At 40.4% G+C, this 22,222-nt stretch overlaps 8 protein-coding genes across 8 annotated transcripts; 5 read left to right on the plus strand and 3 right to left on the minus strand.

The window, feature by feature from the left end:
- Positions 1-987: 987 nt before the first annotated feature.
- On the plus strand, positions 988-3,145 carry LOC104717386 (expansin-B3). The gene is made up of 4 exons (XM_010434944.2): positions 988-1,378; positions 1,501-1,801; positions 2,145-2,274; positions 2,575-3,145. The coding sequence occupies exons 1-4, from the start codon at positions 1,216-1,218 to the stop codon at positions 2,776-2,778; spliced, it is 798 nt and encodes a 265-aa protein (XP_010433246.1). The 5' UTR covers positions 988-1,215; the 3' UTR covers positions 2,779-3,145.
- A 2,689-nt stretch (positions 3,146-5,834) lies between these two features.
- Positions 5,835-6,472, plus strand: LOC104717388 (uncharacterized). Its single transcript, XM_010434946.3, has one exon. The coding sequence runs from the start codon at positions 5,965-5,967 to the stop codon at positions 6,223-6,225; it is 261 nt and encodes an 86-aa protein (XP_010433248.1). The 5' UTR covers positions 5,835-5,964; the 3' UTR covers positions 6,226-6,472.
- Positions 6,473-6,867: 395 nt separating this feature from the next.
- LOC109127072 (uncharacterized) lies at positions 6,868-8,471 on the plus strand. The gene has a single exon (XM_087469628.1). The coding sequence runs from the start codon at positions 7,005-7,007 to the stop codon at positions 8,271-8,273; it is 1,269 nt and encodes a 422-aa protein (XP_087325754.1). The 5' UTR covers positions 6,868-7,004; the 3' UTR covers positions 8,274-8,471.
- LOC147935827 (external alternative NAD(P)H-ubiquinone oxidoreductase B1, mitochondrial-like) lies at positions 8,463-11,045 on the minus strand. The gene is made up of 8 exons (XM_087469629.1): positions 10,634-11,045; positions 10,323-10,541; positions 10,000-10,250; positions 9,595-9,919; positions 9,229-9,492; positions 9,023-9,144; positions 8,818-8,937; positions 8,463-8,725 (listed from the first exon to the last, which is right to left on the minus strand). The coding sequence occupies exons 1-8, from the start codon at positions 10,901-10,903 to the stop codon at positions 8,638-8,640; spliced, it is 1,659 nt and encodes a 552-aa protein (XP_087325755.1). The 5' UTR covers positions 10,904-11,045; the 3' UTR covers positions 8,463-8,637.
- A 359-nt stretch (positions 11,046-11,404) lies between these two features.
- Positions 11,405-13,008, plus strand: LOC147935828 (uncharacterized). Its single transcript, XM_087469630.1, has one exon. It carries the CDS (start codon positions 11,542-11,544, stop codon positions 12,808-12,810), a length of 1,269 nt encoding a protein of 422 aa, XP_087325756.1. The 5' UTR covers positions 11,405-11,541; the 3' UTR covers positions 12,811-13,008.
- LOC104717390 (external alternative NAD(P)H-ubiquinone oxidoreductase B1, mitochondrial-like) lies at positions 13,000-15,961 on the minus strand. The gene is made up of 9 exons (XM_087469631.1): positions 15,748-15,961; positions 15,171-15,429; positions 14,860-15,078; positions 14,537-14,787; positions 14,132-14,456; positions 13,766-14,029; positions 13,560-13,681; positions 13,355-13,474; positions 13,000-13,262 (listed from the first exon to the last, which is right to left on the minus strand). The coding sequence occupies exons 1-9, from the start codon at positions 15,825-15,827 to the stop codon at positions 13,175-13,177; spliced, it is 1,728 nt and encodes a 575-aa protein (XP_087325757.1). The 5' UTR covers positions 15,828-15,961; the 3' UTR covers positions 13,000-13,174.
- Positions 15,962-16,874: 913 nt separating this feature from the next.
- On the minus strand, positions 16,875-18,524 carry LOC104717391 (uncharacterized). The gene is made up of 2 exons (XM_010434947.2): positions 18,008-18,524; positions 16,875-17,678 (listed from the first exon to the last, which is right to left on the minus strand). Exons 1-2 carry the CDS (start codon positions 18,378-18,380, stop codon positions 16,990-16,992), a joined length of 1,062 nt encoding a protein of 353 aa, XP_010433249.2. The 5' UTR covers positions 18,381-18,524; the 3' UTR covers positions 16,875-16,989.
- LOC104717392 (uncharacterized) lies at positions 18,523-21,403 on the plus strand. The gene is made up of 6 exons (XM_010434948.3): positions 18,523-18,988; positions 19,084-19,755; positions 20,101-20,550; positions 20,635-20,807; positions 20,887-21,064; positions 21,157-21,403. The coding sequence occupies exons 1-6, from the start codon at positions 18,596-18,598 to the stop codon at positions 21,247-21,249; spliced, it is 1,959 nt and encodes a 652-aa protein (XP_010433250.2). The 5' UTR covers positions 18,523-18,595; the 3' UTR covers positions 21,250-21,403.
- Positions 21,404-22,222: the final 819 nt, after the last annotated feature.

The following is a 22,222-nucleotide window of genomic DNA, read 5'->3' on the forward strand; positions in this document are numbered from 1 at the left end:
AATAGTACTTAAATCAATACTTAGTACACAATTGACGAACTGATTCTGATTTTTCTGTGTAGTAACTAAATGAGGCAATGATTCGAAAACTCTGAATACAAAAAGACTACACATGGAGAGAAATCTTTGAAGTAAAAACTTTGCAAGCATTATTTGAGTGCATATATACACCAAACAAATCAGTCATGTCTATTTATATATTTTTTGGCACTACGCTTTAAAATACCACCACTGTCCCTATATTACAATCATTTTTATAGAAACCGTAATTGACGCTACACATATCTCCTTTTAAAAGTTTTATTTTTATCCCCATAGCTTAGTAGTCATGTGCATTGTGATAAAACAATCAAATCGTGGATCCACTTTTATAATTATATTCCGGCCTGAATGATAAATAGTTATTATGTAATGCCCCACCAAAGTTAATACTAACAACAATAACAAAAACCTAATTTGTCATTAGTAAGCTAAGGTGGTTGTTCGTTACATCATACAAATTAGCGCGAAAACCGTTAACATTATTATATATATATATATATTACTAGTTTTCCAATATTTATAATGAAATGATTGATACGTTGTGCGCACGAGATTGGCCATCAAGATTTCGTTTGCGTTTATCCATTACTCCATTCAACTACATTCATTCATTCATAGATACATATACTAGTTATTATATAGTATAAACGTTGCTGAACAAAAATATTTGTTATCTTCGTAACCAAATAAACATCAGTAAATGAATGAAACATATCAATAGAAGAATTAAAGATCGAGTCAGTTCTCTTTCTCTTAACGGATTCTTATTCTCTACCACAGAATCATGCGGAAAATTTTTCAACGGTCGAATCTTTTAAATGACGAAAACACCCTTTTAGGTCCCCTCCTGACAATGACACGCTGGATCGTGCGAAATCGACGCCTTAACTGTCGGTGGGGTCCGATTCCTAGTGGTATCTTACCGTAAATTACACCAATGGCTAAGGGACTAAACCGGTACCAAATATAACTTTTACAAAACAAAAAGAGAAACCACAGAAAGCAGTTTGCTTCTACCTTTTTTTTTCTGGATCTATATAATAACAACAACAACACTGACATATCAATTCTTACATAACTCACACTCTCTCTCTCTCACACTCACTGTCGGTAAACTAACTTCTTCACCTTTTCCGGCTCCGATTCTGCTCGGGAAAATAACTCCGGCAGAAAATGCAGCTCTCTCCGGTCATGTTAGCTACACTCTGCATTGTTTTCCTGCAGCTTCTTGTTGGCTCGTCCGGTTTGGCTACGACCCATCGCCACGTGTCCAGCTCTCGTTGGCTTCCCGCAGTCGCTACCTGGTACGGAAGCCCCAACGGCGACGGCAGTGACGGTAATTATATAACACATTATTAATTAATTATTACAGTTACACTCTAGATTAGTGATAGACACTATAGGCTAATTAATTATTAATTTAATTATATACGACCGGAATTGCGTATAAAAATGTAGGAGGAGCGTGTGGGTACGGTACGTTGGTGGATGTGAAGCCGTTACATGCGAGGGTTGGAGCGGTGAATCCTATCCTCTTCAAAAACGGTGAAGGCTGCGGCGCTTGTTACAAGGTTCGTTGCTTAGACAAGAGCATTTGTTCCAGGAGAGCCGTTACCGTCATTATCACCGATGAGTGTCCCGGCTGCTCTAAAACCAGCACTCACTTCGACCTCAGTGGTGCCGTCTTCGGCCGCTTGGCTATTGCCGGTGAGTCTGGCCCTCTCCGTAACCGTGGCCTCATCCCCGTCATTTACCGCCGGTACGTATATATATTTATCCTCATTTATTTTTGCTGATAAAGATATATATAGTTCTCAATATTATTTAATGCTTATGCTCAGTCAATAACTAACTCGTGACAGTGCACGAGCAGATTAGAGAAGTAGGAATTATTTAGGTAACGGGGCTAAACAGGGTTAAACAATTAGATTTTTTTCACAATTGGGTGTGAATGTATTAAACTAAAGAGGCAACTTTAACGGCGATCTCGTTTTTTATGGTCCCAACCATTTTTGACCATTGACCATTTGATCTGTGTATCTATCTCTTTTTTCTCACTGACAGTATATTTTACTTTACTTCTTTTGCTTAATAAAATAAAGGACGGCATGCAAATACAGAGGGAAGAACATAGCGTTCCATGTGAATGAAGGATCAACTGAATTTTGGCTATCTCTGTTGGTCGAGTTTGAAGACGGAGAAGGCGATATTGGCTCCATGCACATTCGCCAAGTAACCTTTTTTTTTTTTTCTTTCTTCATAACCAAACTGCACTCACTTCTTTAACGTTCCTTTTTTCTTACCACAAAGTACTTCCACTTCAAAAGTCTTGCTTTATTTATAGTACTAAATAAGAAAAAGGATGAAAAGATCTTAGTGGAGTGAGCATAATGATGAATCTTTATTGACCAACTAGCTTGAAAAGGCACACCACACCACTCAAAAGTCTTCTAAAAAGTAACAATAAAACAGACTCAAAGTGTAAAGACTAAAGACTGATGGGTTTTCTCGTGTTCTGAATGTTTGGTGCAGTCAGGAGCTAGGGATTGGTTAGAGATGAAGCACGTATGGGGAGCCAACTGGTGCATCGTTGGAGGACCACTCAAGGGACCATTCTCCATCAAGCTCACCACTTTGTCTGCCGGTAAAACACTCTCAGCCACCGACGTTGTCCCTAGAAATTGGGCTCCCAAAGCAACTTACACTTCCCGCCTCAACTTCTCCCCCGTCCTCTGAACCAACTGATCTTCTATATAGTCAAAGACTATAAGATTCCTACTACTACTTGTGTGATCGTTTTTTTTTGTTCCGAAGAGAGAAACAGAGAGTGACTGCTAGCCGTGGGATGACAAGAAAGAAAGTTCATCCTAATCCAACGGCTCTTGCGTTCTCTCCTCTTCCTTGTATTGTGGATTTGTGTGTTGTTTGCGTGTGATGTGTCGGTGAGAGTGTTAGGAATCAGTGTAGCCATCTCCAAAGGGGAGATTGAGCTAGGAGTAGTATATGGTGGAGTCATGTCTGTTTTTGTTTTTATGTAATTCTTGTCACTATCTCTTTCTATTATGGGACATGACATAATATATCATATGAATATTTATCACTATATCTTTCTATTGTGGGACATTACACAATAATGTATCATATGAATATTCAGCACACTACTTTAGAGAGAGCATTGGAATTATACCATAATCTCCAGTGTATCTCTACTTATGTTTCTCTCTTAAAACCCAATAACTATAAAATAGACTCCGAAGCTTCACGTTCCACTACTGTTTCAGAAACTGCGTCTTTGGGTTTGTTCCTAACTGATTTTGGCTCCTCTTTAAACCGTTGTCCTGACATCGGTTTTCATTTTTAGTACCCTTTTTCCCGTTTTTATTGGAGTCTCAAGATGGAGGAAGTGGCATTACACGTGGTGGAGGATTCGTCTTGAGCTTCAAGAAACACAGCCACATTCTTAATTAATGATTATTCACCTCCAAGTTTAGGACCCTAACTAAATTAACCATCACTGAAGGTTGCTTGTTCTTCTCTCTGTTTTTCTCGATGTTGTGAACCACACATGGGATTGCTTTCCAGCAGTGCTTGTCATCTTATTTGTAGAATTTCTCTTGGTTAGCCAAGAAAAGCGACAAGAGACACCAAATCTACTCAAGTGTTACATATGGCAGAAACCTGAAAAAAAAAAAAAGTGAAGTCAGAGCAATGTGCCAGTTTACTGCATAACCTTCTCCCTTTCACGGTCATTAGCCTTGTTGGTCGCAAGTGATGTTCTTATTCCCTTTTCTTATACAAAGCTTTCTTGAGTTCTTTCGCTTCAGCTATGATCTGATCATGCATTTCCTTCTGTCCACAAAGTGAAATGATCATGCACTTGGGGGAGTGCGTTTTCTGTAATGCTACTGAAACTAGAGACCATTTGTTTTTCTCCTATAGCTTCAGCTCGGAGGTATGGGAAAACATTGCTCAGGTCATTTTTGGGACTCGTTTCTCCACGAGCTGGTCTTTGATAATTCCCTCCATGTGCAACAACTGGAGAGATCGTACAAAGCAGTTCCTTGCATCCTCTGTTTTCCAGGCAACGATTTATACTCTTTGGCATGAGCGTAATGAGAGGAAACATGGTGAGGCCCCCAATCCTCCCCTACGCCTTATTCAGCACATTGACAAGCATATGCGGAACAAACTTCTGACAATTGGACTCAAGGGAGATCGACGTTACGACAATGCTCTCCTTACTTGGCTAGGCACTAGATTTTGACAATTTAACATGTTTTCTATTTGAAAATTTCAACAGAATGATGCACTAGTTGTAAAACAATATTTTTACTTTTGAATATAATTTAACATTATTTTCAAAAAAAAAAAAGAAATGGTGTTTTAACTTTACCAACTAGAGCCAAAAACATTAAGATTAGACATTGAAATATAGTGCTTATATGCTAAAAGTCATGGTCAGGACTCATGATTATAGTATCATCAGATTATAGAACTGCTTATAGCCAAACTATAAGACCATCGCTAGCGCAACAACTTAGTATAGGTTGCTTAAAAAAAAATTATTTTAATCAAATATATATATTTTTTACTTTTTTTTAGTAGCACCCACTGAAAAGATTACACATGCCCCATTTATCTGAGCAACGTTGCTGTTGGAAGCAATTCAAGAAAGGATACTCTACTTTTTCCCTTCTTTTTCATTATTATATTATTTTATTTGAGCAACTCTCTTTGATAGTAAGTGCGGGTACAGATGCCCTAATATAGATAGTTTGAAAAGACAATAAATGTGATGACATAGTTATAACAAGAAGAAGCAGACATGGCTTATCTATATTATCACAAGATTGATATCACTTATAAAAAAAATACTGTCAGAATCACCGAAGAAGATCCAAATCCGTAGCCTTACGTTAAAGAGAAGCCTTCACGGTGGTTGATGGGCCAGACAATCTTGTCACCAATACTGCCCAAGCTTTTAAATGGGATGCATGTTTTTTCAGCCTTTGCTCTAAAACGGTGTCGTTTGTTTAAACACCGGAAAAAGGATAATAGTACTAATCTCTCTCTCTCTCTTTTATAAAGTTGCAATCTCTCTAAGCATACATTGTGTATCCTAGTTAATGTCTTAATGAGGTACTTTTTGTTCCACTTCCACATACGAAAGAACTCTGATTGGTTGTATTGTATTAAAAACCACTTAGCAATAGAATTGTTAAAGGGACACAAGAAGCAATTGATGTTATAGCACGTGAAGACGCACGTGACGACCCAATAAGCGGCTTACACGTCAACGAACCCCTCGTGGGACTCTCCGCCCGAGTCCTCTTCTAGGAGGCATCCCCACATAATGTAGCCAAAGTATTGTTTTGGCCTACCCATGGTTACATTTACATTTGAGTATAAAACAAAACAAACAAGAGACAATTTACATTAAAAACTCAAATAAAACCAAATTGAAAAGAAAAAAGAGTGGGACCTACACGGGGGGGGGGGGGGGGGGAATCGATAATTGAAGCAAACAAAGGAGGGTGATGACTCATCTTGAGGATAGGACCCTCTAAGATCGCCACTTGGTACCTTCCTTACTCAGCCACTCTCAATTTCTCTCGAGATTTTCACGAGTAATCTGTTCTATCTATCTCTCTCAACATCGCTTTACAAAAACCAGGATCCCACCCACTAATTAATCCATTCCACGGTACCGCTATTTTTTAGATCTTTTCAAAGTTACATATTTACCCTCACTCCCATACCCCTCTGGCTGGCTATAAGTACCAACCTCACCCATGCTTTACCTTCCTACAAAAATCGTCCATTTACAGAAAAAAACAACAAGAGCTTCTCAAAAGTCTTTCAAAGCTTCTTAAAGGTTTCTCCAATTCAAGAAGATATTAATTATATACCAAAAAAAAAAACATGAGTTATCTGAACAAGATTTGGATGGCAGCATCATTCGTAGCAGTTCAAGGAAACGCCGATCACGGCGTCAAGTTGAAAAGCGGAATCACCTCCGCTCACCGTCTCCAACGCAGGCTTTCCTCCGATCTCCGTCCTCTCGCCGCCGCTGATCTCGCCGGAGACAGTATCCCAGCTGAAGAAAGACGTCGTAACTCTTCTTCAACCCCCGATGAGTCACTCCGCCAAGTTATGTACCTCAACTGCTGGGCACAAGGCTAAATTCGTAAGATCATCTCCCATCTTCAGATGATGGTGATAGATGACTCGCTTATGAACGAACCCGCTCGAGTCAGATTCTTGATGCAAACTGTATATATAAAAGTTTGGTTTCATCTCTGATGGTTGACTCGCGCTGTTCATGGACTCGCTTGAGTCATGTTTTTTTTTTTTTTTTTTTTTCTGGACACAACTGTATATAGTTTTGGTTACATCTATGTGAATACTAGAAATGTTTGAAAAGATCAAAGCAAGCGTTTCGATTCGATCATGCAAAAACTCTTGGAATCTTGATTGCGATTACCACTTAATTCAACTTTATCCACAGTGAAATGCGATTATCTCAATTTTAAATAAATAAATTAATAATAATCCCAAAAGATTCCAAAACCATCGTTATCCAATGAGACAGACAAGTCAGTCACTCCATAATGTTTATTTATTTTATTTAAGGTGGTTGTCATTATTGGGAAAGTCTGGTCTATTATTATTGTACCTAATGAATAATTTATTCACAGGCCCAAATATCTAAATAAACTATTGAGCTATATTGGCCCAATAGCCCATATATGTATTTTAAACGAAATCGGAGCGTATCAGTTTTCATCCAACGGTTCAAATCTCACGACGCTCCTCTCTAATGGAGAAAATAATGAGTAACGTCTCTCCCATTCATTTCCAACGGTCAAATAAATCCTCAAGAAATACTCAGCTTCTCTCCCTTCTCCATCTTCATCCTCAAAGTCATTCCTCCAAAACCCTAGTTCGATTCGCTCAAGAAAATGACTTCAATCGAGGCTACAGAAACGATTGACGCTCCTCCAAAGCTTCAGATCTGGAACAACGCCGCTTTCGACGATGGAGATTCCCAGATTACTTCCGCCATCGAAGAAGCTACTTCTTGGTCTTCTCAACTCAACGAATCATTCGATTCCGATGGTATCAAAGAGAATCATTTCTCAATTTCGGTTTCCTCTTCGCTCCAGTCCTCAGTCTCGATCACCACCGATCAAGAAGAAGAAGCAGCAGCAGCAGCAGCTCCGTCGGCGAAATCTAAAACCGTCAAGTCCAAATCTGGCGCGGATCGGAGTAAACGAGACATCGATGCAGAGATCGAAAAGGTAGAGAAGGAGATCGGACGGTTATCGACGAGATTGGAGTCGCTCCGGTTAGAGAAAGCTGAGCAAACCGCGAGAAGCGTTGCTATAAGAGGAAGAATCGTCCCGGCGAAGTTTATGGAATCTCAGAAACCAACAGTCAAATTCGATGATTCGTCTCTCCAAGGATCATCCAAATCAAGAGCTACTACTACTAATCGTAGAGGCGTTAGTCTTGGACCGGCGGAGATATTCAATTCCGCCAAGAGATCCGAAACTGTGACTCCTCTTCAAACGGCTCAGAATCGGCGCAAGTCTTGTTTCTTTAAGCTTCCTGGTATAGACGAAGGCAAAATGACGAACAGAGGTAATAATAAAGGGAGAACGAGTTTGAGTCTGAGTCTGAGTCCAAGATCTCGTAAAGCCAAGATGACGACTGCGGGTCAGAAGCAAGCAGCGACGACTGTGGGATCAAAGAGAACGGTGAAGAAAGAAGAAGGTGTTCTTTTGTCAATCCAGCCTAAGAAGCTATTCAAAGACGATGAAAAGAATGTTTCTTTGAGGAAACCATTGAAACCAGGGAGGGTTGTTGCTAGTAGGTATAGTCTAGTGAGTAAGACGCAGGGTGGAGAGAAAGATGCGAGGAAACGTTCGTTGCCTGAGAATGAAGAGAAAGAGAATCACAACAGGTCGGAGAAGAGAAGAGCTTCTGATGAAAATAGCAAGAGTGAAGGGAGAGTGAAGAAGAGATGGGAGATTCCGAGTGAAGTTGATCTTTATAGCAGTGGTGTGAATGATGATGAGACTCCTATATGTGAGAAGCTACCTAAGATCAGAACGCTTCGTCGTCTTGGAGGGAGCCCTCGTGATTCAGGTGCTGCTAAAAGAGTTGCTGAATTACAAAGCAAGGATCGTAATTTCACTTTTTGCCAGCTTCTCAGGTTTGAAGAATGAATGAATGATCCGGTTTATCAAAATTGAACCTCAACTCTTGTTGTGGTGACTTGATTGTGAATTTGGTTGGTTTTGATTTGTTTTTCTGCTTGCTTGCATCTGAATTGTAGAGCAAAGAATCTTAATGTCTTGTCTAAATACACAAAGATTGCGAGTTTTGTTATCTTTTTTGCATATGAAGAAAGATTCTTTCAAAAAGTTTTGCTTTGCCAAAAACAAACAAGAAGGTTATTATAATCACAAGGATGGCGCCACAGCTTTTGTGAGATTTACACCAAAAAACAAACAACACAGGGAGAGATAAAATCTTTTGGTTCTCCTTAAAGACAATCTCACAAACACATAACAAATTTGCAGTAATGTCTCAGATGCGGCTTGAGTCCCTCCCGAATATGTACCTCCTTGTCCAGTCTGACACCACCAGAGCCCTCGTTCGCCAGCTGACTTGTTTGCTGCATTCACCACATCATTTTTGTTTCATCTGTTTCAACCCTTAATTCTATACATTTGATATAACGAATAATAAGAGTTTCTCACTATATACCTTGCATAAACAGAATACCAGAGCCACTGGGTGCTTTTTCCAGCTGAAACCCAGTCTCCAGGTAGTTCAGCAGCTGCTTGGTCGCCTCCCAATGGAGCAAATTGTCCAAAGTGCTTGTACCTGTAATCAAGCAAAGAGGTTTCATCTCTATATCTTGAAAAGTTTATGAGGATGCATGGTCCTGAGTTCATTAGATTAGACATACTGGAAGGGGCGAAACTGATGATGCCCGCCAGTTCTGAAACGCTTAGGACCTTCAGGTAGCTCTTTACACTGCTCCATCCTGTTGAAGCATTTTGCAAGATAAGCACCTTGCTGAGCAGCGACCTATACAAACAAACAAGCAGACCGTTGACCCAGAATCCCTAGACAAAACCCATGATTTTACGTATTGGTGAAGGCACCAAGTACCTGAGCAGTTGCAGGCAGGGTCTTCATCTGTGAATCAACCTCTGAGAGAGCCAATTTGAATGCCTCGATGTCTACTTCTTTCCTTTCTTTTCCTTCAGAATCAGCCAGCAGATCGTTAACATTCCTCATATGCTTGCTTTTCAGGTATAGCTCCACCTGCGGGTACCTCACAAGGATATCATCAACAACATCTCGCAACTCTTCCATGGTCAAGGTTCCAGAGTTGTCCACATCTGCAGCTTTGAATATGTTTGCAATGTCCTCCTGAAGTAATCAAAGAATCTATCAAGATTCAGCATGCACCAGTCTAACGGAACAACATCAACATACAACATCAACTGTCTAATGGGTTCACAGAGTACAGACCGTGATTTTGCGTTGAGCTATGGAAGCACAATCGCCAACTGCATAAACATTCTCACATCCTTTCACTTGTAACCACTCATTAGTTGCCAACGCACGTCTGCCTCCTTGCTCAACTTGCTCCATGAAGTCGCTGATAACAGGACGGGTTCCAACTCCAGTTGACCACAATATCAATCCATGAGGAAGACTTACAACTTCTCCACTTGATTTGATTTTCACAGTGATATCCTTATCAGACACAGAAAGCACACGCATTCCTGTCTGAACATCAATACCATCTCGCAGGAACTTTTGCTCAGCAAATGAACTGATACGTTCATCAAATCTGCAGACAACCATTTAGTCAAACTCAAGCTTGGCTGAAGAAATGGCGAAAAAGGATCCACAGTGTTGTTTTCTACTTACGAATTCAAAATATGATCTCCAGATTGAATGAGTGTTATTTTCACGATTTCTTTGACTGATGGGTATATTTTGGTGACATCCTCTTGAATAAAGTCATGTAGCTCAGCTGCAAACTCCACACCAGTAGGGCCTCCTCCCACAATAACAAAATGAAGCTTTCTTCGTCTTTGTTCCTCAGTGAGACCAGGAAGGAGTGCTTTTTCAAAGCAATCTATCACTCCTCTACGAATCCTCTGTGCATCCTCTACTTCCTGCAGTGTTTTATTTATTTATATGAATTGAAGTATGAAACTGGAAGAATTATAAAAATCACAACTTGAAACCAATGAAGTTAACCTGAGAAAATGGCAGTTCTCACGTACACCAGGAGTGCCAAATGTGTTGACTTGTGCTCCCACTGCTACGATCAAGTAGTCATACCCGAGTGAAAAGTCTTGGCTTGCTTCAGGATCATCCTTGAAAACTGGTCGACAGTGAACCTTTTGGTTAACAGGAACGATCTTAAAACAATCTGCTTCCCACAATTCAATTTCCCCATTTTTCTGCAAACAACAACAAAGGCTACATAAGCTTAGCAGATGATGATGATGCCTCTTTCTGCATACAGTTTGAAAGAGAGATCCAAAGTACATACCTTCTTAGTTATATTACGGACAGACTCCACAATGCTTCTAGCTTCAACAGTTCCACAGGTGACGCTAGGTAACAATGGCGTAAAGGCAAAGTAGTTCTGCGGAGACACAACCTGAACATCGTAGGAAGTTATATCGAGATCTTTAAGGAAAGATATACCAGCCCATCCAGTCCAAAGCACAACTACTTTCTTCTTCCTTTGCTCCTCCTTTTTGCTAACTTCTGTGTTAGAATCAGAGTATGCCACTATACTTCCACCACAACAGTTCATGGACTCGCTTGAGTCATGTTTTTTTTTTTTTTTTTTTTTCTGGACACAACTGTATATAGTTTTGGTTACATCTATGTGAATACTAGAAATGTTTGAAAAGATCAAAGCAAGCGTTTCGATTCGATCATGCAAAAACTCTTGGAATCTTGATTGCGATTACCACTTAATTCAACTTTATCCACAGTGAAATGCGATTATCTCAATTTTAAATAAATAAATTAATAATAATCCCAAAAGATTCCAAAACCATCGTTATCCAATGAGACAGACAAGTCAGTCACTCCATAATGTTTATTTATTTTATTTAAGGTGGTTGTCATTATTGGGAAAGTCTGGTCTATTATTATTGTACCTAATGAATAATTTATTCACAGGCCCAAATATCTAAATAAACTATTGAGCTATATTGGCCCAATAGCCCATATATGTATTTTAAACGAAATCGGAGCGTATCAGTTTTCATCCAACGGTTCAAATCTCACGACGCTCCTCTCTAATGGAGAAAATAATGAGTAACGTCTCTCCCATTCATTTCCAACGGTCAAATAAATCCTCAAGAAATACTCAGCTTCTCTCCCTTCTCCATCTTCATCCTCAAAGTCATTCCTCCAAAACCCTAGTTCGATTCGCTCAAGAAAATGACTTCAATCGAGGCTACAGAAACGATTGACGCTCCTCCAAAGCTTCAGATCTGGAACAACGCCGCTTTCGACGATGGAGATTCCCAGATTACTTCCGCCATCGAAGAAGCTACTTCTTGGTCTTCTCAACTCAACGAATCATTCGATTCCGATGGTATCAAAGAGAATCATTTCTCAATTTCGGTTTCCTCTTCGCTCCAGTCCTCAGTCTCGATCACCACCGATCAAGAAGAAGAAGCAGCAGCAGCAGCAGCTCCGTCGGCGAAATCTAAAACCGTCAAGTCCAAATCTGGCGCGGATCGGAGTAAACGAGACATCGATGCAGAGATCGAAAAGGTAGAGAAGGAGATCGGACGGTTATCGACGAGATTGGAGTCGCTCCGGTTAGAGAAAGCTGAGCAAACCGCGAGAAGCGTTGCTATAAGAGGAAGAATCGTCCCGGCGAAGTTTATGGAATCTCAGAAACCAACAGTCAAATTCGATGATTCGTCTCTCCAAGGATCATCCAAATCAAGAGCTACTACTACTAATCGTAGAGGCGTTAGTCTTGGACCGGCGGAGATATTCAATTCCGCCAAGAGATCCGAAACTGTGACTCCTCTTCAAACGGCTCAGAATCGGCGCAAGTCTTGTTTCTTTAAGCTTCCTGGTATAGACGAAGGCAAAATGACGAACAGAGGTAATAATAAAGGGAGAACGAGTTTGAGTCTGAGTCTGAGTCCAAGATCTCGTAAAGCCAAGATGACGACTGCGGGTCAGAAGCAAGCAGCGACGACTGTGGGATCAAAGAGAACGGTGAAGAAAGAAGAAGGTGTTCTTTTGTCAATCCAGCCTAAGAAGCTATTCAAAGACGATGAAAAGAATGTTTCTTTGAGGAAACCATTGAAACCAGGGAGGGTTGTTGCTAGTAGGTATAGTCTAGTGAGTAAGACGCAGGGTGGAGAGAAAGATGCGAGGAAACGTTCGTTGCCTGAGAATGAAGAGAAAGAGAATCACAACAGGTCGGAGAAGAGAAGAGCTTCTGATGAAAATAGCAAGAGTGAAGGGAGAGTGAAGAAGAGATGGGAGATTCCGAGTGAAGTTGATCTTTATAGCAGTGGTGTGAATGATGATGAGACTCCTATATGTGAGAAGCTACCTAAGATCAGAACGCTTCGTCGTCTTGGAGGGAGCCCTCGTGATTCAGGTGCTGCTAAAAGAGTTGCTGAATTACAAAGCAAGGATCGTAATTTCACTTTTTGCCAGCTTCTCAGGTTTGAAGAATGAATGAATGATCCGGTTTATCAAAATTGAACCTCAACTCTTGTTGTGGTGACTTGATTGTGAATTTGGTTGGTTTTGATTTGTTTTTCTGCTTGCTTGCATCTGAATTGTAGAGCAAAGAATCTTAATGTCTTGTCTAAATACACAAAGATTGCGAGTTTTGTTATCTTTTTTGCATATGAAGAAAGATTCTTTCAAAAAGTTTTGCTTTGCCAAAAACAAACAAGAAGGTTATTATAATCACAAGGATGGCGCCACAGCTTTTGTGAGATTTACACCAAAAAACAAACAACACAGGGAGAGATAAAATCTTTTGGTTCTCCTTAAAGACAATCTCACAAACACATAACAAATTTGCAGTAATGTCTCAGATGCGGCTTGAGTCCCTCCCGAATATGTACCTCCTTGTCCAGTCTGACACCACCAGAGCCCTCGTTCGCCAGCTGACTTGTTTGCTGCATTCACCACATCATTTTTGTTTCATCTGTTTCAACCCTTAATTCTATACATTTGATATAACGAATAATAAGAGTTTCTCACTATATACCTTGCATAAACAGAATACCAGAGCCACTGGGTGCTTTTTCCAGCTGAAACCCAGTCTCCAGGTAGTTCAGCAGCTGCTTGGTCGCCTCCCAATGGAGCAAATTGTCCAAAGTGCTTGTACCTGTAATCAAGCAAAGAGGTTTCATCTCTATATCTTGAAAAGTTTATGAGGATGCATGGTCCTGAGTTCATTAGATTAGACATACTGGAAGGGGCGAAACTGATGATGCCCGCCAGTTCTGAAACGCTTAGGACCTTCAGGTAGCTCTTTACACTGCTCCATCCTGTTGAAGCATTTTGCAAGATAAGCACCTTGCTGAGCAGCGACCTATACAAACAAACAAGCAGACCGTTGACCCAGAATCCCTAGACAAAACCCATGATTTTACGTATTGGTGAAGGCACCAAGTACCTGAGCAGTTGCAGGCAGGGTCTTCATCTGTGAATCAACCTCTGAGAGAGCCAATTTGAATGCCTCGATGTCTACTTCTTTCCTTTCTTTTCCTTCAGAATCAGCCAGCAGATCGTTAACATTCCTCATATGCTTGCTTTTCAGGTATAGCTCCACCTGCGGGTACCTCACAAGGATATCATCAACAACATCTCGCAACTCTTCCATGGTCAAGGTTCCAGAGTTGTCCACATCTGCAGCTTTGAATATGTTTGCAATGTCCTCCTGAAGTAATCAAAGAATCTATCAAGATTCAGCATGCACCAGTCTAACGGAACAACATCAACATACAACATCAACTGTCTAATGGGTTCACAGAGTACAGACCGTGATTTTGCGTTGAGCTATGGAAGCACAATCGCCAACTGCATAAACATTCTCACATCCTTTCACTTGTAACCACTCATTAGTTGCCAACGCACGTCTGCCTCCTTGCTCAACTTGCTCCATGAAGTCGCTGATAACAGGACGGGTTCCAACTCCAGTTGACCACAATATCAATCCATGAGGAAGACTTACAACTTCTCCACTTGATTTGATTTTCACAGTGATATCCTTATCAGACACAGAAAGCACACGCATTCCTGTCTGAACATCAATACCATCTCGCAGGAACTTTTGCTCAGCAAATGAACTGATACGTTCATCAAATCTGCAGACAACCATTTAGTCAAACTCAAGCTTGGCTGAAGAAATGGCGAAAAAGGATCCACAGTGTTGTTTTCTACTTACGAATTCAAAATATGATCTCCAGATTGAATGAGTGTTATTTTCACGATTTCTTTGACTGATGGGTATATTTTGGTGACATCCTCTTGAATAAAGTCATGTAGCTCAGCTGCAAACTCCACACCAGTAGGGCCTCCTCCCACAATAACAAAATGAAGCTTTCTTCGTCTTTGTTCCTCAGTGAGACCAGGAAGGAGTGCTTTTTCAAAGCAATCTATCACTCCTCTACGAATCCTCTGTGCATCCTCTACTTCCTGCAGTGTTTTATTTATTTATATGAATTGAAGTATGAAACTGGAAGAATTATAAAAATCACAACTTGAAACCAATGAAGTTAACCTGAGAAAATGGCAGTTCTCACGTACACCAGGAGTGCCAAATGTGTTGACTTGTGCTCCCACTGCTACGATCAAGTAGTCATACCCGAGTGAAAAGTCTTGGCTTGCTTCAGGATCATCCTTGAAAACTGGTCGACAGTGAACCTTTTGGTTAACAGGAACGATCTTAAAACAATCTGCTTCCCACAATTCAATTTCCCCATTTTTCTGCAAACAACAACAAAGGCTACATAAGCTTAGCAGATGATGATGATGCCTCTTTCTGCATACAGTTTGAAAGAGAGATCCAAAGTACATACCTTCTTAGTTATATTACGGACAGACTCCACAATGCTTCTAGCTTCAACAGTTCCACAGGTGACGCTAGGTAACAATGGCGTAAAGGCAAAGTAGTTCTGCGGAGACACAACCTGAACATCGTAGGAAGTTATATCGAGATCTTTAAGGAAAGATATACCAGCCCATCCAGTCCAAAGCACAACTACTTTCTTCTTCCTTTGCTCCTCCTTTTTGCTAACTTCTGTGTTAGAATCAGAGTATGCCACTATACTTCCACCGCTGAAAAATGTGTAAAGAATACACAAAATACCCTCAATGAGCAACTCCAAAAAGTGATATTTGCGAAGTTACAAAACAGACACAGGTTTTGTTCACCACACAAGTAAAGAAGTAGATAAAGATTTGCAGAACAAGCTAATCAGAAGTAGTTCTACACTAGTAACGGTTTTTATGGAAAAGATTAAGATAAAAGGCGGTAAAAAGTCAGAGATTCGAAGATACAACGGACTGAGAAAACGAATCATATAAATCAAAGAAAGGTCCCGACTTTTCGGAAAGCGATGAAAAAGTTAGAATCTTAGGTAGACACAGTGAAACCTTAGAGTGCCGAGGAGAAGAAGCTTAGAGGCAAGTGGGGCAGATCGAGAAACTCTTCCTAGAGAGGAAAGTAATGTCATTTTTTTTTCCGGATAAAGCTTGAACAAAAGAGGGTTGATTCTAGGGGGACCAAGTTGAAGAGATCCAGGAGAAACAATGGAGACATAGCTATGACCAAGTATTGAACTTTGATAGAGACATTTTAGAATCCAGATGTGCTGGATAAAAAAGTTTATAATTTTAACTACCGACTGATTCAGGTCTTAGTTAATTTATTTTAAGTTTGCCATGTGGAACTTGTGACAAATTCTAATGAACTCTAATTCATTATCGATTTCTTTAACCACCCCACATGATCATAAGAACTGGGCACTATCTCTGTAATTTTTTAGAGAACCATTATATTAAGAACCAATACGACAGATTCAATATTTTTGGTAAATAGGGTCAGTTTAAGTCGAAATCGCTGTCCTTGAATTTGTTTAATTTAAGCCATTCGACCCCATTTCATATTTGATATGAACAAACTTGTTCAAGCAGCTTATGCTTAGTCAACAGTTAAGATTCACGGGTGTTACAAAATAAATCTGATGATAATTCGTCAATCTCAAACGAAGTTCAGATCTGGAAACCAGTAAACAAAAAAACCAAACGAATATATGGCAAAAACAAGTGATTTAGCGGATAATTTTAGAGGCTAAACTATGATGAACAAGTATGCCTCCACGTTTTAACACCGCAACTCAATCTATGCCTCGATGACAAGCTTTTATTTTCGTGGATTATATATAGAAAATAAGCTAAAGGTGATGTGAGGCAATATATATATATATATATATATATATATACAAAAAACGCAAAATCCTTTCTCCCACAAAAACCAATACAACAAAATAACAAACAGAGCCTCCAACAATGACAATCAAAATGAAGAACAAAGTGGCTAAGGCAGAAATGAGATATGAAGACGAAGAAGCTGACTCCATTATATAGAGGTCATCGCGAAGCCCTAATTATAGCTGTGATCTATTTGGACCGTTTCTAGCCAGAAATAGCCCACGACCATTCCACTAATTGGGCTTTATTTACACTAATGGGCCGTATTTACTATCATTACCCAGAAGATATTATCAGAAATTCTCTTCAAACATTGGGAGAGCCGGAGAGAGGTACAACCGTACAAGTACAAAAACACAAACTAGTTTTGATGGTCTCTAAAATTTCTTTGTTACAGCAGAGAATTCAAACAATCATCCAAGTCAAGTGTCTGTAACCAGCCCATTTTGCAGCAAGCCGGACGCCAATAGCCAATGCTGCAGCCAACAAAGGTATTGGTGGTGCCCTCCGTAAGTTCTGGCTCTCTTCCTCTGAGGTGGTTTTAGTTGTATTGTGATACATGGCTAAAGCCAGATACCCTGTGATGGCCACCACTCTCACCCATGGCTCACCTACTCCTGCTAGAACAGCTGCAGAAGGAAGAGCCGAGGTCACATCGTCCCTCTTCTTTATCAACCGGGAATAACCATACAAACCCAACAAAACAGTCCAGAAGAATGGCTCTGAGATGTAACTCTGCACTGCTGCGTACCCACCAAGACCCGCAATAGTTACCACATACGGCTGCTTGCTGATAGAGTTTGGCGCAACAGCTTCTCCTATAGCAAGCACTGAGGATGCAAGAAGGATCACCGTGGTTAACTCTCTCACAGGCGTGTAAGCCACAATCCCAGAGTAGAACGCCCGGATACTGTACATTGCAGTCTCAACAAGGCTGATGAGAGAAGTGATGGGATCGCCTATAAAGTGGAAGACAAGAGCCAATGCGAACTTGGAAAGGTCTCCTACAAACCCAAGGATAGCAAAAGCTGCTTTTCTCCAGTTGGATAGCTCAAACAAGACTGCTCTCCACGCATACATAAGAAACCCTAACGCTGCAACAGATGATCAAGACGTTACTTAATCTATCCAAAGGATCATTCATGTTACTAGAATATATATTCCCCTAATCCAACTATGCAACAAGGTAGGTAAAATACACAAGAACTCTCGAACTAATAGACTAATATTCAAATAATCCATCCATTCACAATCTTAGGTGGGAAACTAAAACCAATCAAACTCTAAATCAGAATTGCTCCAGCAATTGAGGACAGAACAACATCAAAAATGGAATTTTTAAATCCAAAATTTGATCTTTCCGGTTTAATTCGAGTTGTTAGAACAAGACCACTCAAACTAAGGTAAAGGTAATGGAAAGTACCAACAAACCAAGGCCATATAACAGGGCTGTCCGGAGCTTCTCTGGTCAAATATCTGAATCTATCAGGCATCGTGCTCTCTCGCCGAGCAAATCGTTCAGCCTCATCTTCAATCCCACCGTTTGGTGCATTTTCTTTCTCGCAACTCGTCGAAACCCTAACTCTTACACTCGGAAACTTGCCCGGAACACCGAAACCACGGAGACTAACGCCGGCATTTATAAACTGCGGCGGTGGAGCAAGTGTGAGCTTATTATCACCATGAAGATAAGAAAGACGCGACACAGGAGAAAAAGGAATGCGAGAATTGCGGCAGAAGATGGAAGAAGAAGAAGAAGAAGAATAAAGAGATGAAGAGAGAGCTAAGAGCGTCATCGTCGTCCTGACCTGAGCTTCTAAGCTTTTCCCAAGAAGAACACAAATACACTGGAGCAGCAGTCAACAATGGGCCATCAAATATTGGGCTTAGGCCCAAACATCTTCCTACTCTTACGGCCCATATATAATAAGTGAAGAAGAAGAAGGAGAAGATGCATTAAGCGTTTGCCCTACCGTTACCAGTCCCCGCCGAGAAACGAGTAGCAGCAGCCATGGCCGACGTAGTTCAGTACCGCCTCGAGCGGATGGTTGACGAGCTTGATGATCTAGAGCGTAGAGGAATCTTCACTCGTGCAGAGATTAGTGAGATCGTGAAGCAGAGGCGTAAGTTCGAGTACCGATTAAAGCGTCCGAGCCCACTCAAAGAGGATTTTATAGCCTATATTGACTATGAGGTTAAGCTCGATGAGCTTCGCCTGCTACGTAGGAAAGCGGTGAGGCGTGACTCTACGAAAAGAAAGAAGAAATCGGTTTCTGATTTCGCCGGTGTGGCTAGGATTGTGGAGATTTATAGATTGGCGACTATGAGGTATAAGGGAGATATCAATTTGTGGTTTAGGTATCTCGAGTTCTGTAAACAGAAGAGGCATGGGAGAATTAAGAAGGTAATAAAGCTTTCAAATATGATATCTTGTTGATGAAATTTTGGAAGATAGGTTTGATTTGATTTGTGTTTTATCTTTATCTGTAACATGTGTAGGCCTTGGCTCAAGCTATTAGGTTTCATCCAAAAGTTGCTGGAGTGTGGATATATGCTGCGGCTTGGGAATTTGATAGAAACTTGAATGTTGCTGCAGCTCGTGCTCTTATGCAGAATGGACTGAGAGCGTGTTCTAACTCTGAAGACTTGTGGGTTGAGTATCTGCGAATGGAACTTACTTACTTAAATAAGCTGAAAGCTCGTAGAGTTGCCCTTGGTGAGGATAAAGGAAGTTTGGTGCGTGATACGAAAAGCGTCGAGGATGAGAAGTGGAAAGATGAAAACAAAGAGTTGTTTATGTCGCTAGATGAGATAGAAGGAAATGAAAAGGAGGAAAGTGACGACTCTAATGTTGAAGATGTTGAGGATGTGATTGAGAAAGTTGACTTCTTTCGGGAAAAAGGGTCCAATGTTCTTCAGGCAATCTACAGTGGAGCTGTTGAGTCTCTTCCTTCTAGTTTTGACTTGAGGAAGCGTTTTTTGGAGATTCTAGAGGCAACAGACTTGGCCCATTCAGATGAAATCCGGAATACGATTCTAAGTGACCTGAAGCGTGATTTTTCCAAGGACCCTGAATACTGGAATTGGCTTGCTAGACATGAAATGAGTGGTTGTATTAGCAAAGAGAGAAGCTTAGAGTTTGCCAATCCTCAAATGCAAAAGGCTATTCAGGTAAAGCTCATCTCCACTTATGTATATACTTAATAACTAGAAAGTATTAATTTCAGTAAATGCCGAAGTCTGTTGAGAATGGAAGCCATAGTTGTCCGACACTTCCTTGAAAGTTGAAGTAGAATATAAAATCAAACTTTTTGTCTTTATTTTCCTCGCACTCTTTTTTGTTTAAACTTGAAGTCAAATTCCCTAGTTTGATAATGTCAGAGAGGATGAGAGGGACATTGGTTATACGGGATTTGTCTTTTAGGATTGTCCTATCTTACTCTAGCACATTTTGTATAGGCTTACTAGTAAAAATAAAATATCTGATAGGGCTTAAACCTTGTCTCCTGAATGCAGGTTTTTGAAGAGGGCTTGCAAACTGTTACTTCAAGTTCTATGTTTGAAATTTATATAAAGTTTTTGATGGAGTCTATTGTACAGTCAAATGGGGACGATGATGAAATTTCCCTTTCGTCTAATTTGACTGGGGACTACATTTCACATATCATAAACGTGTATCAAAAGGCTGATGAAACCGGGTGTTTGACTGAGATGCTTGCTGATGAATATGTTTCTCTGTACTTGAAACTGGGAAAGACTCATGAAGCCCAGAAGCTAGCAGAAAAACTTTGCTCTGGAAAATTTTCTGCATCAGCTAAGTTGTGGCTTTCAAGAGTTTCCATTGAAATAAGATCACTTTCAGGGAACTCAACTCCTAGTAAAGCAGAATTGCAAACTGTCTTTGAGCTCCTTTCACATGCTTGGAAGAACGTACCGATCTCAGAATCTGAGAGCCTGTGGCTAATGGTATGTGACCTATATATTTTCTAGAGAATACCCTAGTTAGTTGATATATAAGACTATCCTAATAAAATGCTTATTGTATTGCAGGCTTTTAAGTTCTTTGCTCATCAGGGAACTTATTTTGACAAGCTTGTAGAGATGTCCATCTTAGCAGTAGCCAAAAACCATGGGAGTGACCATGTGTTTTCCCTTGCTTCCACGGTGGTGAAATTTGTTCTTGAAACAAAAGGGAGCCACAGTGCGAGGAAGATATACAAGAGGTGAGTCACTACTCCTACTCCATTCCCAATGAGTCACACATGTTAATGTATTCTCACCATTGTTGCCGTAAATTCGCAGGTTCTTGGCTCTTCCCGGTCCCAGTCTTGTTCTATACAAAAATTGCATTGAAATAGAGACCAACCTTTTAGGTGATAAAGATAGTCTCAGTAATGCCCGGAAGCTGTATGATTCTGCTGTTGCTAGTTACAATCAAGACGTGGAGCTGTGGAAGCATTACTACTCATTGGAGAGAAAGGTAAAGTGGATTCTTAACACCATGACTGAAAAATCCACACTATGACTTAATGTGAAGTACTCTACTGACCATGTTTCTGGTGTTGATTGCAGATGGGAACGTCGGAGACAGCCAATGGAGTGTATTGGCGCGCGAGAAAGACTCTGAAGGATTCGGCGGATTTCGTAGTTGGATCTGATTTGTAGGTAGAGCGTATTTGTGGATGTTGGTTTCAATTATGCGATCTTAAATTATGTGATCCTTAAGAAGATTTTGGTTGTAAAAGAGCAGAAGACTATGTACTGGTTTATGATTCTAGTTCTACACTAGACACATTTTTGATACAAGAACATGTTGCCATATGCCCAGTCTTTTTTGGTTTCACCTTTCACATGAATACTACTTTTTTTGGTTCTAATACCGACCCCTTTAGCCTTATCCTTCTAAGGTTGAAATGCGAACCGTTTAACAGTCCAACTAAAAAAATCACTATTACTCGGGTCTCTTTCGTTGTTCACTTGATCGTCCCTTCTTTCCTTTGGGGAGAATCAAACCTGTATCAGATTCGAGCTCGATATCGTTCTTCGTTCGCCGTGCCACGAGGTTAGCTCAGATTCAATCGCTATCGGCCTCTATTACTCAACGACGTGGTCTCGCCAGTGCCGCTGGTACTCTATCTGTGATTGCTTTGGAATATCTTATTTGAGCATTTTCACACAAAAAACAAAAAGAAAGGTTGAAACTTTGGGAAGGTGGCTGTTTTTTTTTCGTTTCTTCTCCCAGTACATGAAATGTTAGATATATATTAATGTCCAGGTGATCATGGAGCTGCTAAAGTTAGCTTTTGGGAACAGGCGAACAGCCCATGAACCCACGAAACTGGAAAGAGGAACATGTATGTATTTGTACTTATCTAGTAGTGATATGATGGATTTGTGCTTGTAGTCTTGTAGAGAGTACCCAAAACGTAGTAAGATTGATTCATGCCTTTGCAGTTGTACTTATTTCGCTATCCGGTTGGGGTCTGCTTTTTGACAGCGGTTACAAACTCTTCACCGGAGACAAAAAGCAGGTTATACTTATACACTCATTGGTTCTATTACTATACATACGCTCATTTGCTGCATCATACTTCTACGTTCTTATTTATTCCTCTTCTTCACTTTGCAGCAGCCTGTA

Source organism: Camelina sativa, chromosome 10 (genome assembly GCF_030686135.1).
Source record: "Camelina sativa cultivar CO46 ecotype springtype chromosome 10, ASM3068613v1".
Taxonomy (NCBI): Eukaryota; Viridiplantae; Streptophyta; class Magnoliopsida; order Brassicales; family Brassicaceae; genus Camelina; species Camelina sativa.

Excerpts from the sequence above, each read along its gene's own strand:
- LOC147935827 (XM_087469629.1), bottom strand. The coding sequence starts at position 10,903 with ATGAACTGTTGTGGTGGAAGTATAGTGGCATACTCTGATTCTAACACA. Across the intron at positions 10,251-10,322 it reads TTCTCAGGTTAACTTCATTG|GAAGTAGAGGATGCACAGAG; the intron begins GTTTCAAGTTGT and ends AAAACACTGCAG. Across the intron at positions 9,920-9,999 it reads GGAGATCATATTTTGAATTC|ATTTGATGAACGTATCAGTT; the intron begins GTAAGTAGAAAA and ends GGTTGTCTGCAG.
- LOC109127072 (XM_087469628.1), top strand. The coding sequence starts at position 7,005 with ATGACTTCAATCGAGGCTACAGAAACGATTGACGCTCCTCCAAAGCTT.
- LOC104717392 (XM_010434948.3), top strand. The coding sequence starts at position 18,596 with ATGGCCGACGTAGTTCAGTACCGCCTCGAGCGGATGGTTGACGAGCTT. Across the intron at positions 18,989-19,083 it reads GGCATGGGAGAATTAAGAAG|GCCTTGGCTCAAGCTATTAG; the intron begins GTAATAAAGCTT and ends TAACATGTGTAG. Across the intron at positions 20,808-20,886 it reads GCGAGGAAGATATACAAGAG|GTTCTTGGCTCTTCCCGGTC; the intron begins GTGAGTCACTAC and ends GTAAATTCGCAG.
- LOC104717388 (XM_010434946.3), top strand. The coding sequence starts at position 5,965 with ATGAGTTATCTGAACAAGATTTGGATGGCAGCATCATTCGTAGCAGTT.
- LOC104717386 (XM_010434944.2), top strand. The coding sequence starts at position 1,216 with ATGCAGCTCTCTCCGGTCATGTTAGCTACACTCTGCATTGTTTTCCTG. Across the intron at positions 1,379-1,500 it reads CAACGGCGACGGCAGTGACG|GAGGAGCGTGTGGGTACGGT; the intron begins GTAATTATATAA and ends ATAAAAATGTAG. Across the intron at positions 1,802-2,144 it reads ATCCCCGTCATTTACCGCCG|GACGGCATGCAAATACAGAG; the intron begins GTACGTATATAT and ends AATAAAATAAAG.
- LOC104717391 (XM_010434947.2), bottom strand. The coding sequence starts at position 18,380 with ATGACGCTCTTAGCTCTCTCTTCATCTCTTTATTCTTCTTCTTCTTCT. Across the intron at positions 17,679-18,007 it reads TATATGGCCTTGGTTTGTTG|CGTTAGGGTTTCTTATGTAT; the intron begins GTACTTTCCATT and ends CATCTGTTGCAG.
- LOC147935828 (XM_087469630.1), top strand. The coding sequence starts at position 11,542 with ATGACTTCAATCGAGGCTACAGAAACGATTGACGCTCCTCCAAAGCTT.
- LOC104717390 (XM_087469631.1), bottom strand. The coding sequence starts at position 15,827 with ATGACATTACTTTCCTCTCTAGGAAGAGTTTCTCGATCTGCCCCACTT. Across the intron at positions 15,430-15,747 it reads CTTCTCCTCGGCACTCTAAG|CGGTGGAAGTATAGTGGCAT; the intron begins GTTTCACTGTGT and ends CACATTTTTCAG. Across the intron at positions 13,263-13,354 it reads TGGTATTCTGTTTATGCAAG|CAAACAAGTCAGCTGGCGAA; the intron begins GTATATAGTGAG and ends TGGTGAATGCAG.